Consider the following 15,733-nt stretch of genomic DNA (forward strand, 5'->3'; position numbering starts at 1 on the left):
GACTTGTGGGTGTGAGGGCAAGATATTGAACTTTCAACTGGGTGGAAAACCCAGGAAGCTTTCAGATTCAGGTTTCCCACAGATGTACCAACATGTCTCTTCTTATTAAATTGGAACTTTGAGGAATCTTTTGCCTTGGACTCTGATTTACTTTTGGATGCTATTTGGAACCCTGACAGTTTCAATGAAGATTAAATTCTTCCAGCCAAGGGAAGACTGACTGTAAGTTAAGGTTAAGCCATAGGCTATTTTTCTAGATGGCAGTATCGTTCTATCGATCTCTATCTCTATCTTTCTGTCTATAAATGGCTCTGTGTGTGTGCACGCGTGAATGTTCCAGCATAACTCTGGAAGGCCTCGAGCAATTTCAAGCAAACTTAGTACACAGATGACTTACTCTCTGGAGAAAAATACTATTGGGGTAAGACGCCCCTAGCGCCCCTCGGAGTGTGTGTTCTGTTAAGATACAGCCTGTTGTGCCTTAATATGGCTTCTACTGTACTGCCGTAAAATGGCTTCTACTGTACAGCACAGTGGAGCTGCCATTGTAACGGCTTCACAGTACTCCACAAGGGGGCTCGCACTGGTAAGGGGGAAAACCCAACATTAGAAATTACGTTTGGTCCAGACATTTCCCCCCTATAAATAAATACCAGGTGACTTATGACCTTTTTTCACACTTACAACCATCCCCATGGTCACGTGATCAAAATTGGGCCGCTTGACAACTGGTTCATACTTATGACCGTTGCAGCATCCCAGGATCATGTGATCCCTTTTTGCAACTTTCTGATTAGCAAAGCCCATGGGGAAGTCAGATTCACTTAACAACCAGATTACTAACTTATCAACTGCAGTGATTCACTTAACGACTGTGGCAAGAAAGGTCATAAAATGGGGCAAGACTCATTTAACAAATTCTCACTTAACCACATAAATTCTGGGCTCAATTGTGGTCGTACGTCAAGGACACAGAAAGAGTAGTGGAAACTTGAAACCAACTTCCAGGGGAGGTAGTGAGTCAAACATAATTAACTGAGTTTAAATATCTTGGGATAAATACATGTCCACCATCCAACAAAAAATAAATTTAATTTTTTTTAAAAAAACCTCAAAGGGGGTAGAGTATTAGGCTGCCTTCTGCCATCATTTTTCCTTGTTTCCATGTTTCTATTTGGCAATCTGCACTAATCTCACAAAGCAACAACTTTACAATGGTTTACTTTATAAAACTTATCTCTCTGTCCTATTTTTTTCTTATTGTCTAGAATCTTGGATTTAATTTTCCTGCCATGAGACACCAAATCACAATTGGAAATGGGTTTTGAAGAGTATTGATATTAGATAGTGGAGCGAGGTATTTCGGTAAAGCACAGGAAATGGACAGACAGTACAGGTAGTCCTCGACTTACAATAGTTCACTTAGTGACCATCCAAAGTTACGACAGTACTGAAAAAAGTGACTTAGGACCATTTTTCATACCATTGCAGCATCCCCATGGTTACGTGATTTATATTCAGATGCTTGACAACTGACTCACATTTATGACGGTTGCAGTGTCCCAGAGTCACGTGATCCCCTTTTTGCGACCTTCTGACAAGCAAAGTCGATGGAGAAAGCAGGGTCACTTAACAACCGTGTTGCTAATTTAACAACTGCAGTGTTTCACTTAACAAATGTGGCGAGAAAAGTTGTAAAATGGGGCCAAACTCACTTAAGAAATTTCTCTCTCAGCAAATGTGGCGAGGCCCAAAGCATAAATTTTGGGCTCCATTGTGGTCATAACTCGAGGACTATCTGTATAGGTCTTCATTCATGATCAAGTATTAATCTTTTTCAAAGTATAATACATTTAAGGTGTCTAAGAGAAATTGAGAATACATCAGAAGTCAAGAGATAGTCAGCATTATGGTTTACCTGTAGTAAATGCAGTGTTATCGGCATACTTTTCAATTCCTTCAGCAAGTCCATTGCCCCTTCCTCAAAAATAAAAGAAATTCCACAAGTTAAGAGACGTCCAATAACAAATTGTTAAATCGTTTTGATGAGGTGATGTAAACATAGAAAAGGGGCTCATATTCAGAAGTCTAAGCAGAAATAGAGGGCCATTGCCAAACAGAGAGGGGGATACAGTATAGGAATGGAAAAAGTCAGTTCGGTCAAAATATACCATATATCAATGGAAATAATATTATATGAAACAAAAGAAAAATCCAACTGTGGTTGCCTAACTTAACCTTTGAAAATTAGTACGAGGTTGTAGGTTTCCAAGGACTTTTTATCGTTGGGGTCAATTATGCTCTCCAAGCTTGGTTATTTGCTTGCAGACGTTTCATTACCCAACTAGGTAATATCATCAGTGCTACTAAGGAGTGGTGTTTGCTCTTTTTTTATATACTAGTGGCTTGCCCTGTGAGTGTTGGTGGGAGTGCTCTTGGTGGTTCCTTAAAAACAGCTCAGAAGTAGTCCTTGACTTATAGCCATTTGTTTAGCGACGGTTCCAAGTTAACAACAGCGCTAGAAAAAGTGATTTATGACCAGTCCTCACCCTTGCGACCATCGCAGCATCCCCAAAGTCATGTGATCAAAACTCGGGGGGCTTGGTCATACAGTTGCCGTTTGTGACCTTCCCAGTTGGCTTTCGGCAAGCAAAATTGAGGTGGGGGGGGGGGGCAATTTTGATTCACTTTGCAACAGCAGTGGTTCATTTACCAACTGTGGCCAAAAAAAAGGTCATAAAATGAGGTGCAATTGTTTAACAACCTCCTCACTTCACAGTACTGGTCCCAATTATGATTATAAATCAATACTACCTGTATTTTTTTGTGATTCTCCCCCCCCCCCCCCCCATGACTCTTACAGCCGTTGTTTTTTCTGGCAGTCTGATCCAAATATTAGCCAGCCCCGTCTCTCTTCTGAGACCAGCCAAAATTGGCTAGGCATGGCTATCCATTGTAGATTTTTCGGAAAGTTATGTCCCCCCCCCCCCCCCCCGCTCCAAGAAATAAAATACAGATAGTCCTCGACTTACAAGTTTGTTCAGTGATCATATGAAGTTACAACAGCACTGAAAAAAGTGACTTGTGACCATTTTTCACACTTATGACCGTTGCAGCATCCCAGGGTCACGTATTTTACTTTCGGATGCTGGGCAACTGGTTCATATTTATGACGGTTGCAGTGTCCCAAGGCTATGACATCCCCTTTTGCGACCTTCTGACAAGTAAAGTCAATGGGGAAGCCAGATTCACTTAACAACCAGGTTACTAATTTATCAACTGCAGCGATTCACTTAACAGCTGTGGCAAGGAAGGTCGTAAAATGGAGCAAAACTCACTTAAGGACCCAGATTGTTGGGGGCAAGATACTGACTCTGTAACCGCTCAGAGAGGGCTGCAAAGCACAGTGAAGCGGTATATAAGCCTTAAATGCTACTGCTAACGAATTTCTCACTTAGCAACATAAATTTTGGGCTCAAATGTGGTCGTTAAGTCGAGGACTACCTGTACAAGGATGTCATTAGCAGCTTGAGGAAGCCTCTCTCTTCGCTTTCAAGCAGGTGGCAACCCCGGGTCAAGTTCGGATTGGCTCAAAAACAATGAAGTCGTATCCAATGGGCTTGCTCCCTGGATGGGAGACCACCAGGAAATCCCGGCCAAAATGTCAAAAACCTCCGGGGGGAGGAGGGGAAACAGTTTTTAAAAGACAAGCATCATCCCCTGGGAATCGAGATCAACTCAAAGGAATCTGGAAACAACAAATAAATGAGCAGGCAGGGTTCCCAACACAGCCCATTCTTTTCCTTAAATCACCGTATGGATTAACACACACACCCATAAAAAAAAGGACGCGGGCGGGCGCGAGAAACAAAACAATCGGACGGCGAAGGCGGGCAGCCAAGGCTGCGGCGAGCAGGGAGGAGGGGGCGTGGCCTCAAAGGGGCGGGCGAAGCGCTACAGCAATGGGCGGGGCCACCGGCGCTTCACGGCAAGAGCGAGGGCGTGGCCAACGGTTAAACTATTTAAATAGCGGCGGGGAGGCGGGGCCAAGAGGCCGGCCTGGGCGGGGCCCGTTCTCCAGGCGATGCGGCGCGGGCGTTGCCATGGCAGCGGCGGGGACGGACTGGGGGTTTTCCTCTGGAGAAACTGGAGACGGCCAAGCAACGGGAGTTGTCGGAGGAGGAGGCGGTGGTGCAGGGCGGGCCTCCGGACGGGCTCCTCCGCAGGCCGGGAAGACGGCGGCGGCGGCGGGTGGCGGCGTTGCCCCCCACTCACCACGCTCTTCTTGGCGACCATCTTGTCGAGCCGCTTGGCGATGCGCAGGACCTCCTCCTCCTCCCCGCCCATGGCGCCGGCTCTCCGCTCCGCGCTCTGGCCCCGGGGAGGAGGGAGGGAGGGAGGCGAGGAAGCTCCGTCCCCGGGACGCTGCCGGCTGAGCCGCGGTGGAGAGGCGGGCGAGCTTGCCTTCGGTGACCACGGCAACGCCTCTTCCGTTTTGGGCGCCCGCCCAAGGCATGCTGGGAAACGGAGTTCGGCTGCCCTGCAGGCGCCCCGCCCCTCCCAGAGCGCCGCGCGCGCACCGCACCTGTTCGCTCGTTTCGCAAAGCCTTTCGGGAACTACAGTCCCGCGGAGGAGGCGGTTTAGGCTTAGCTGTTGAGGAACGGACTCCGAATCCCAGCATTCTCGGCGGCTTCTGCGGGCTGGAGTATTGTTAGTCAAGTCTCTCTTTTGCGACCACCCCCACCCTCTTTTAGATTTTTGCAGAACGGACCGTTAGAGCCGTTAGCTTGGCCTGTAAAAGAGTCTGCGGGCCTTTCGTTCCGCCTATGGGTGGGTTAAGATGCCAAGGTGGGCGTGAGTTCTAATCCTGCCAGTTGGTCTCTTTTAGGTCCGAGAAGAAGAGTGGTGATGGGATTATATATGCCATCCAGTCACCGTTGCTTACTATTGAGTAGAGCTAATCCTCGACCTATGGCTGCAACTGAGCCCAACATTTCTGTTGCTAAATGAGACATTTGTTAAGTGAATCTTGCCCCATTTTACCACCTGCCTTGTCACGGTGGTTAAGTGAGTCACTGCAGTTTTAAGTGAATCCGACTTCCCCATTGAACTTGGCTTGTCAGAAGCTTTTTCCAAAGGGGGTCACGTGACCTTGTTACACTGCGACCGTCGTAAATATGAGTCGGTTGCCAAGCATCTGAATTTTGATCACGTGATTCTGCAATGGTTGGAAGTGGAAGGAGGGTCACAAGTCACTTTTTTTCCATGCTGCTGTAACTTGGAATGGCCACTAAATGAATGTCGAAGACTACCTGTACGCAGATTTCCTAACTAGGTGTTCCTAACCTGGTCCTTCAAATCATCTAAAGGGTCCACCCGTCACCAGGGCAACTGAGTTTATCCACCTGGCTGCTGGTATTTCTCTTCTTTTTCGTTGCAACTTTCCAGCATTACAGCCTTCTCCAGAACTGGATCTTGTCCAGAGTTAGGATAAGGAGGGAATTCCAGAGACCAAGAAAACGGCAAAAAATGTCACAAATTGCAGCCACGTAACCACAGGATTCTGCAAATGTTGGTGGGAATGGTTGGACTCCACCACTGTTCTGACCTAGGCCTGAAGCAAACTCCTGGTCCCGACAAAAAACCCTTTATTAATTTATTATTATTATTAATTTACAGTGAATTCTGCTCATTCATATCCAGCAAAGTGTGTGGGAACAAGGTCGCCATGGTATATGTGCAGATCAGTTTTCCTGATTGGAACACATATATGGAATTTGGGACTGAAATAAATTGAGTAGTGAACACGGGTTGAGCTGGATGCCCACTGGGAGGACCCCATTTAGAAAGCTGTGTTAGCAAAATAGATATCAAAACCATCTTAAAGAACAGGGACTTTCCAAACTCAGGCAGTTACCAGCAGCCTAGGAAACACGTGGTTAAAGCCGTTAAGATACTCATATTGAAAACACCGCTTAAGCAGGTAGAGACTAAATATAACCATATAAGGCTAAATTCTATATGTAACCAATGATAAATCAGAATGCTTTTGTTTCCTTATACGCTCTTAATAAAAGGGGGGTTCAGAACACGCTCTGGGCTCTCTCACTTCGAGGAAAACCTTGTGTGTTGTCTTCATTATGAGTAGCCCACCCTTTGCAGGTTGGCAATCCCGCAAAAGTGTTTCAAGGGAGGATTTACGGTCACAGACCTTATCTGGCTTGGAGAGCTGCCAGGCCGATCTCTGCAAAACCTGGCAAGGAGTCTCTGAGAGTCATGAACCAATGAAGCGAACTAATGGTCTCCTGCAAACTCCACTCCCCTGTCGCTCCTCTTTTATTCCCTCTGGGAGGGGCCATTCACCGTCCACCTGTGGCTTTACTCCCAAGTCGACTCCTGTTCTTTAGCTGTTTCCTTTGTCTGGCAGCTCTGCACATGCGCACCCTGGGAACAGGCTCCTGCTGTTCTTCAGCCCCACTGTCGCAGGGGGGAGGGCTCCAACAAAGAGCCCTCATCAGAGCCTTCCCCAGCCTCCAGGACTGGCCCGTGTTCCTCCCCAACCTCCTCACTGTCCGAATCTGCTGCCAGCTCCTCTGACAACTGTCCAATCCTGAGCTGTAAATATTCTATTGTTTCACCTCTGTTATACCACAGTGTAATCCAGAATCTGAGCTGTTATTCACAGCAAGTCAGAATTACTCTTTGATTTTCCTAACAGTGCATTAGAGGTCTCTTCTGATGCTTCATCTCCCAGAGCTCGGAGAACCATCATGCAGAAAGTTAGCACCCACCCCTCCTCGAAGAATAAAGTATTTTGAGAGATATTAAAGCCAGAATATTATATTTTCCCCAAAGGAGAAACATGTTTCTAAAGATAGAAACTCAGAGCCTCAGCTCTCTGCCCCAAGAAGAAACTGAAGGGGCCAACTTTTAGAAATTCAGATTTAGTAATCCGTTCAAGACAAGATATTCTGAACAGCAAAGGTAGGACAACAATAGGAATCGCCCAACAAGCCCCTTCATTGCATCAACACATACAAAGTTAGCTATGGCTTCTACAACAGCCAATAGAATACATGCTCTTGCACAGGAACAGGAAGCTCAAGTTTAAAGAAGGTATAAATAACCCTCATTCTCCACTCCGTGTCATCAGCTGCCCTGCACCTCAAACCCATGTGGTTCTCCTTCATCAATAAACCATCTTCCCAATCAGCCTTCGTGTTTCCAGTGTCTCTGTCCCCGCTTGGAACTGAACCAGATGGATATTCCTTCCAACAATTGAGTGACACACAATAAGTCATATGGAATCATTTGACCCAAAACCTTTGTTACAACTCATTGTAGGCAGCAACGAAGGCTGGAGTCAAACTGCCCCACCGGATCCTCAGGAAATAACCCAACCTTTCTCAGCAACCCGTCACTTTCCATTAATCATCTGGGTGGACCAGTCAGTCCCTTTGGGGTAGAAGGACATGGGCAACCCAAAAAGCCATCAACTTGTGACTCAGCCTCAACAGACAACTGACAATCACATCCTCTGGTATCGGATCACATCACAACTGCTTGATTATGCTAACTACTAGTCCTTTGACCTTGAAACTTCAGTTGGTGTCTCTCATTAGCTTGAGATGAGAAGAAAACAACTTTGGACTATCAAGGACTGGGATAGTTGAGTCATTTTTTAAAAAAAAAAGTTTTATATTTTTATTCTCTTACTTACAGTTACAGGTATACATTATAGTTCTTATTTATATTTATCACTTTTACACATTTGTTTTTCCATATAAAAGTTAAATTATACTTTCTGGGTTGCTTTGTTTACCATCCAATACACTTATTTTGTATTATCACCATGCTACTTTTCCTTTCTTTTCTCCCTCCCTCCCTTCTCTACTTTCTTCCTTCCTCCTCTCCCTTCCTCCCTTACCTCTCCCCTATCCCCTCTTCTTCTTCCCCTTCCTACTCTCTCTTCTTCTCTTTCTATCCCTTCCATCCTTCCTCTCCTTACCTCTTTCGTCCTTCCCTCTCCTTTCCTCTCTTCTCTCCTCTCTTCCTTTCCTTTTCTGTTGTTTGTGGTTATCTTCTTTCATCTCTCAATTTTCAGGATGGCATTCCCGCAAACCCAGATATAGTTTTAAGGGATGGTTGATTCATAATGTTATCATGATGAATTAGAAATTTGGAACAGACTTTAGTCCAACAAAAAGGATTAATACACTACAATAGCAGAGTTGGAAGGGACCTTGGAGGTCTTCTAGTCCAACCCCCTGCCTAGGCAGGAAACCCTATACTGTTTCAGACAAATGGCTATCCCACATCTTCTTAAAGACTTCCAGTGTTGGGGCATTCACAACTTCTGGAGGCAACTTCTGTTCCACTGATTAATTGTTCTAACTGTCAGGAAGTTTCTCCTCAGTTCTAAGTTGCTTCTCTCCTTGATTAGTTTCCACCCATTGCTTCTTGTTCTGCCCTCAGGTGCCTTGGAGAATAGCTTGACTCCCTCTTCTTTGTGGCAACCCCTGAGATATTGGAACACTGCTATCATGTCTCCCCTAGTCCTTCTTTCTATTAAACTAGCCATGCCCAGTTCCTGCAACCGTTCTTTATATGTTTTAGTTGGAGTTGGACTAGATGGCCTAAAAGGTCCCTTCCAACTGTTATTCCAAGTAACAATGAGAACAATTCACCCATAGAGCAGGTGCCTGCCTTCAGACGTTGTGGGTACTTCATCACTGGAGGTTTTGAAGAAGAGACTTAGACTTCGAATAACTTTATTGTCACTTTGAAGAGACTGGGCAGCCACTTGTGTGAAATGGTATAGGGGAGCGATGGCGAACCTTTTTTGGCTCGCGTGCCATAAGTGGGGGGAGCGCAGAGGGGTCATGTGCGGGCCTGCCGCACCCATAATGCAATGCGCGACCCCCCAGTGCGCATGCACACACTACAGGAGTGACCCCCCCCATTTTGTGCATGCTTTTTTCGCCCTCCCCAGGCTCTAGAGGCTTTATAGGATCCTGTGGAGGGCGAAAAGAGCCTCCCCCCCCCCCCAGAAGCCCTCCAGAGGCTTCAGGGAGCTTCAGGAGGCTTCCCTGAAGCCTCCGGAGCAGTCAAAATGACCCTCCGAGCATACTGGAAGTCCATTCTGAACTTCCAGTTTGCCCGTAGGGCTGGTTTTTTGCGTTCCGGAGGCTTCAGGGAAGCTCATGAAGCCTCCATAGGACCTCCAGGGTGGGCGGGGGAGTCTCTTTTCGCTCTCCCCAGGCTCCTATAAAGCCTTTGGAGCCTGGGGAGGGCGAAAAATGGCTTTAAAAAAGGGTGAACTCATGCACGCTGGCCAGCTGACAGGGCAGCGCCTCACTTGCCCTGACAAATGTCTCCGCGTGCCACCTGTGGCATGCATGCCATAGGTTCGCCATCACTGGTATAGGGCAACGGTGTCAAACTCAAGGCCCGGGGGGCGGATCCGACCTGTGGGGTGGTTAGATTTGGCCCACGGGGCTGCCCTGCAAACAGCGAAGGACCGGCCCACGGTGCCTCTACCAGTGAATACAGAGATCGGGAGGGCTGCACACAACCTTCTTGAGCTCCATTTTTGGTTGCAACGGCCTCCTGCAACCCTCTGCTAGTGAAAATGGAACTTGGGAGAGCTGCAAGTGCTTGGACCACCAGAACCGCCCCCCTCCCCCCCGACACAAGTGACATCAAGCTGGCCATGCCCACCCAGTCCCCTGAGGTCAAACACAACTCTGATGTGGCCCTCAATGAAATCGAGTTTGACACCCCTTATATAGGGTCTCCTGCTTAATGGGGCTGGACTAGATAGAAGACCACCAACGTCCCTTCCCGCTCTATTCTGATTGAAAGTCCAACCTTTCGTTTCCCGGTGAGAGCATCAGGACCTGGGAAAGGCCTGCAGGTGGCACTGTTGTGTCATTCAAGAAATATTCAGTCAACTGCTGAACTCGGCTGTTAATCCTTCAGTGCTGGCTGGGTCCTAACTGCCTTGGAGTGCAGCTAAGAGCTTTATTTTGCCCAAAGTCCTTATACTGTTACACTTGGGCAATTCCTTGAGTGGTAGAGTGGGTTTAACTGCTCTCTTCTTGCTCCTGTTTTTGTTGTTATTGGAATTTGTCGGTCAGCTCATGATATGGAACAAAGGAAGGGCCCAGCATTGAGTCGTGAAACTAATTTTTTGGGAAGAACTCCAAAATGGATCGCGGGCTATCAAGCCGTTGATCCTTTCTGATGAGACCAAGCCTCGTGGTAGCTGCCATAAAAGCCTCTTTCTCTTTTGAGTGTAAAAAGCACACTCGCAAGAGATCCCTGGAAGGCAGGAGACTGTGAGTTCTAGTTCTGCCTTGGGTATGAAAGCAGGCTGGGAGACTTTGGGCCAATCACCAGGAGACAATGAGTTCTAGTCACCCCTTAGCCATGAAAATCGTCTGGTTGACTTTGGTTCAATCTCCACAGTGAGTTCTAGTACTGCCTTAGGCATAAAAGCCCACTGGGTGATTTTGGTCCAATCACCAGGCGGCGTTGAGTTCTAGTCCCACCTTATGCATGAAAATCATCTGGGTGACTTTGGGCCAATCACCAAGCAACAGTGAGTTCTAGTCCCACCTTATGCATGAAAATCATCTGGGTGACTTTGGGCCAATCACCAAGCAACAGTGAGTTCTAGTCCTACCATATGCATTGAAAATCATCTGGGTGACTTTGGGCCAATCACCAGGAGACTGTGAGTTCTAGTCCCGCCTTATGCATGAAAACCATCTGGGTGACTTTGGGCCAATCACCAGGCGACAGTGAGTTCTAGTCCCGCCTTATGCATGAAAACCATCTGGGTGACTTTGGGCCAATCACCAAGCAACAGTGAGTTCTAGTCCTACCATATGCATTGAAAATCATCTGGGTGACTTTGGGCCAATCACCAGGCGACAGTGAGTTCTAGTCCCGCCTTATGCATGAAAACCATCTGGGTGACTTTGGGCCAATCACCAGGCGACAGTGAGTTCTAGTCCCGCCTTATGCATGAAAACCATCTGGGTGACTTTGGGCCAATCACCAAGCAACAGTGAGTTCTAGTCCTACCATATGCATTGAAAACCATCTGGGTGACTTTGGGCCAATCACCAGGCGACAGTGAGTTCTAGTCCCGCCTTATGCATGAAAACCATCTGGGTGACTTTGGCTCCAGTCCTGCCTTAGGCCTCAGAGCCAATTGGGTGACCTTCGCTTTAGTCCCTCCCTTACAGCCCAACGCACCTCACAAGGTGGTTGTTGTGAGTTGTTTGTTAAAAAAAACAATAAAGGTGGTACAAAATAAATACACTCTCAGCACTCTTCCACACTCCGTTTGGTAGGAGGGACGTAAGAGAGAACAACCAGCCGAGGATCGACCTGCCCTTTGGCAAACCTGCCATTCAGACTGCCGGCTTTTGTTTCGCTTTTTTGAAAAGTCCAAAGAAGTGCCTGTGATTTATGTTCCCAGCATCCCAAAGGTCCAAAGGCTTTATTAGTGTTGCGTTGAATGGAAGGTGTTCCCGGGGCGTTTCCCTCCAACGGGACAGAACAGGAACCAACGGGAAAGAAAGGAACAATTTAAAAAGGAAGGAAGGAAAGTGTATGCAGAGCCCTGCATAAAAAAGCCAAATGAAATGAAATGAAATGGCTGGCTCTCACCTTGTTTCCTGGCATCCTATGCCAACTGAGGGCGGTGCCAAATTCCCTTCCTCTCATCCCGCCCCCCCCCCCCCGCCCCCGACAGATTTTGCTTTGCACCGCTGAATTTCCAAAGAGGTTTATTTGGATATAAGTGCTTCTGACTCCCTGCGGGCTTCTTTCCTTTCTTAAAATGATATTTTTATGAAAGTGGATTGTAAGATGACATGCAAATCGAAGCCAAAGTTTGGGGAAGCTACAGAAAAAAGAGCGACTTGTGGCTGTTTTTCACCTTTGCGACCGTTGCAGCATCCTTATTGGCCCCATGATCAAAACCACCTCATATTTACGACGGTTGCAAAGTCACGTCTTGAAATTTTGTCCCCCATTGCGGTCGAGGTCTATCTGAATTTTCCTTCCTTCTCCGGGTGGAGTGGCTGCATGGGATCAAGTGGCTGGCAGTGCCCAGGATCCTCCCCACCCTGGACGGATGTTTTTTTCCCAACTCACCCTCCCAGCTCTTCCAGGAGGGCTGGCCAGCCGGTGGAGCCCTTCAGACATGCGGTAGCAGCTGAGATGGCGTCGCCAGGACGCACCTCCTGAATAGCAAAGCTGTGTGCCAACAACCCCAAGAGGGGGAGGGAGTGGGGGGGAGAAGACAGGAGGAAACCCCACCTCTGCGGGAGCCGATCCATTGCAGCCGCAGCAGGAATTCCCAAGGGGAGGAGAACAAGCGTTGACGGGAACAGGCCCTCCTGACCTTTTGCTTCTCACCCAAACTGCAGTTTCTCTCTGATTAGGTGGCTTTGAGTGAGTGTGTGTGTGAGAGAGACAGAGACAGAGACAGAGAGACAAAGAGAGAGACAGAGACAGAGACAGAGAGAGATTGCACACTTACACATGGGTGTTCTTTGCTCGCTCTCTTCCTTTCCATACCATTTTAGCGCCTTAGCATTGGATTACTGCAATTCGCTCTGCGCGGGGCTGCCCTTGGAGACTTCTGGGTCCCAGTCAAGTTGTAAGTTGTGACCAGGGATGGGTTCCTGCCAGTTCTAAGCTCTTCTATAGAAGAGGTTCCACAAATCTACAGTGCCGTTTAGAACCGGTTCCAGCTCCCTCCCCCCGCCCGTCCGCACATCATCAAGATGAAGAGCAAGAGGAGGAATTCTGGGAGTTGAAGTTCACAAGTCTTAAAGCTGTCAAGTTTGAACACTCCTGCGTTTTTTTTTCTAAAGGGTTAGGGGTGCAAGGGTCTTGTAACTTGACAGCTTTAAGACTTGCACACTTCAATGCCAGAGTTCCTGAGCCAACATGACTGGAGGAGGAATTCTGGGAGTTGAAGTCCACAAGTCTTAAAGCTCTCAAGTTTGAACACCCCTGGGGTTTTTTTTCCTAAAGGGTGCAAGGTCTTGTAACTTGACAGCTTTAAAACTTGCACGCTTCAAATGCCAGAGTTTCTGAGCCAACATTTTGGTTGCTAAGTAAGAGCATTGTTAAATGAGTTTCACCACATTTTACAAGTTGGCCACACCCACCCAGTCACATGACTGGAAGGCCCTCCCACCCGGTCACATGGCTGGCAAGCCACTCCCACTCGGTCACATGGCTGGCAAGCCACTCCCACTTGGTCACATGGCTGGCAAGCCACTCCCACAAAGCAGGCTGCACCTACAGAAGAGGTTCTAAAATTTTTAAACCCACCACTGGTTGTGACAGATAGTCCTCGACTTAACAACAGTTCGTTGTGGGGCCGTTTAAAGTTAGAATGGCTTTTTTTCACACTTGTGACCGTTGTAGTATCCCCATAGTCACGTAATCAAATTGAGACACTTAGCAACAGGTTCGTATTTATGACGGTTGCAGTGTCCCGAAACCGTGTGATCCCCTTTTGCGACCTTCTGACAAGCGAAGTCAAGGGGGGAAGTTGGATTGAGTTAACGATGCTGTTGCTAACTTTTAAGGTCATAAAAATTGGGTGGGTTCACATGATGACCCACTTAATGACCAGCATGACTTGCAACTCGAATTCTGGGCTCAATTACTATCTTAAGTCGAGGGCTACCTATATTTGAACGAAAAGGTAGTTTTATTCAGAAATGGATGGGCAAGCAGAGTTTGCTTCTAACATCTTGAAGAAAGGAAGAGACAGAGAAGGGAGGAAGAGGGGGGGAAGTACTATATCAATTTTATTTCTCTCAGCTCCTCATTTTCTCAAATCTTAATTTTTTTTCCGACAGGTACTGGTTTTTTTTTCCTTTTACAAATCTTTCACCTTCAGTTCCCCCCCCCCACACCCCATTTTTTAAGATAGCCCTAAAAATCGGTTTGCATCTCTGTTAGAAATTCTGTTTAGATCAGGGGTGTCCAAACTTGGCAACTTTAAGACTTTAAAACTTGGCAACTTTAAGACTTGTGGACTTCAACTCCCAGAATTCCCCAGCTGGCTGGGGAATTCTGGGAGTTGAAATCCACAAGTCTTAAAGTTCCCAAGTTTGGACACCCCTGGTTTAGATAAAGCACCAAACAGAGCAAAGAGTACAGTCACCATGTGCTTTACAGCTCAACTATTTTTCCTGTAACCTGAAACACTACTTAGATCCAAACTTGTAAATACTGCCATCTATTGGCTGCATTCTACTGTAGCTGTTGCATAGAAATAGATTGCAACAATGACTTCTAACAATCTCAGTATGGGGCTTCTTGCAAGCCCTCCTGTTGGCCATCTTAGCAAACATACATCAAATCTGCAAATAATTTCCACACATGGAATGCTTTCTTCCATATCGCATTCGCAAAAATATGCATTTTTGTAGAGATTTTTCCCTAGCTTGCAGTGAGCTGGATTGGCTGGGGGCTTGGTATGTGTGTATGCACGTGGGGAATCAAACAGGCATATGAAGATCTCATTACAGTGATCCGGTGTTCCATCCATTTTCATGTTTCCTTCTGCCTCAGTTTCCAAGAAAAGCATGAGACCTTGGTGGGTCTTTTAGAATTTGGCAGGGGGCAAAATTCTGAGTGGGCACCCATTCAATCGCAGTAGAGTAGAAATAGTGTGGTATGAGTGTGTGTTGTCGCCAGGGCGGGTGAGGGGTACTTTATTTTTATTTATTTATTTTATGTTGTGCTTTTACTTCCTGTAAGCCAGCTTGAGTCACCACAAGGCAACAATATACATTTTCCCAATAAATACCATAAATAGGATTAGGGATTGGATTGGACTGGACTGGAATGGAATGGAGACGAGCGGAACGGAGTAGAGTAGAGTAAAGTAGAGTGTAGAGCAGGGTAGGGTAGAGTAGAGTAGACTGTAGAGTAGACTGTAGAGTAGGGTAAGGTAGAGAGTAGAGGGTAGAGTAGAGGGTAGGGTAGAGTAGGGTATGATAGAGTGTAGAGTAGAATAGAATACAGTAGAGGGTAGAGTAAAGAGTAGGGTATACAGTAGGGTAGGGTAGGGTAGAGAGTAGAGTAGAGTGTAGAGTGTAGAGTAGGGTAGAGTGTAATAGAGGTAGAGGGTAGGGTAGAGTAGAGTAGAGTAGATTATGGTAGGGTAGAGTGGAGAGTGTAGAGAAAAGTGTAGAGTAGAGTAGAGAATAGAGTAGAGTGTAGAGTAGGGTAGAGTAGAGAGTAGGGTAGAGTAGAGTAGAGAATAGAGTAGAGTGTAGAGTAGGGTAGAGTAGAGAGTAGGGTAGAGTAAAGAGTAGGGTATACAGTAGGGTAGGGTAGGGTAGAGAGTAGAGGCGAGAGTAGAGGGTAGGGTAGAGTAGGGTATGATAGAGTGTAGAGTAGAATAGAATACAGTAGAGGGTAGAGTAAAGAGTAGGGTATACAGTAGGGTAGGGTAGGGTAGAGAGTAGAGTAGAGTGTAGAGTGTAGAGTAGGGTAGAGTGGAATAGAGGTAGAGGGTAGGGTAGAGTAGAGTAGAGTAGATTATGGTAGGGTAGAGTGGAGAGTGTAGAGAAAAGTGTAGAGTAGAGTGTAGAGTAGGGTAGAGTGGAGAGTGTAGAGAAAAGTGTAGAGTAGGGTAGAGTAGAGAGTAGGGTAGAGTAGAGAGTAGGGTAGAGTAGAGTA

The 15,733-nt window shown here is 46.8% G+C and overlaps 1 protein-coding gene across 3 annotated transcripts in view; it reads right to left on the reverse strand.

Moving 5' to 3' along the window:
- TCEA2 (transcription elongation factor A2) overlaps positions 1-4,460 on the reverse strand; it is a 35,980-nt gene extending 31,520 nt beyond the window's left edge. Inside the window, exons 1-2 of one of the 3 annotated variants that reach the window (XM_081949786.1) lie at positions 4,276-4,460; positions 1,919-1,981 (exon numbers count right to left, since the gene is read on the reverse strand). In XM_081949786.1, the coding sequence (XP_081805912.1) occupies positions 1,919-1,981; positions 4,276-4,347 (135 nt within the window). In that variant the 5' untranslated portion in view covers positions 4,348-4,460. The other 2 variants (XM_081949788.1, XM_081949787.1) reach the window with 2 other exon arrangements.
- Positions 4,461-15,733: the final 11,273 nt, after the last annotated feature.

The sequence above is a fragment of the Natrix helvetica genome (genome assembly GCF_964273705.1).
Source record: "Natrix helvetica genome assembly, chromosome: 3".
Taxonomy (NCBI): domain Eukaryota; kingdom Metazoa; phylum Chordata; class Lepidosauria; order Squamata; family Natricidae; genus Natrix; species Natrix helvetica.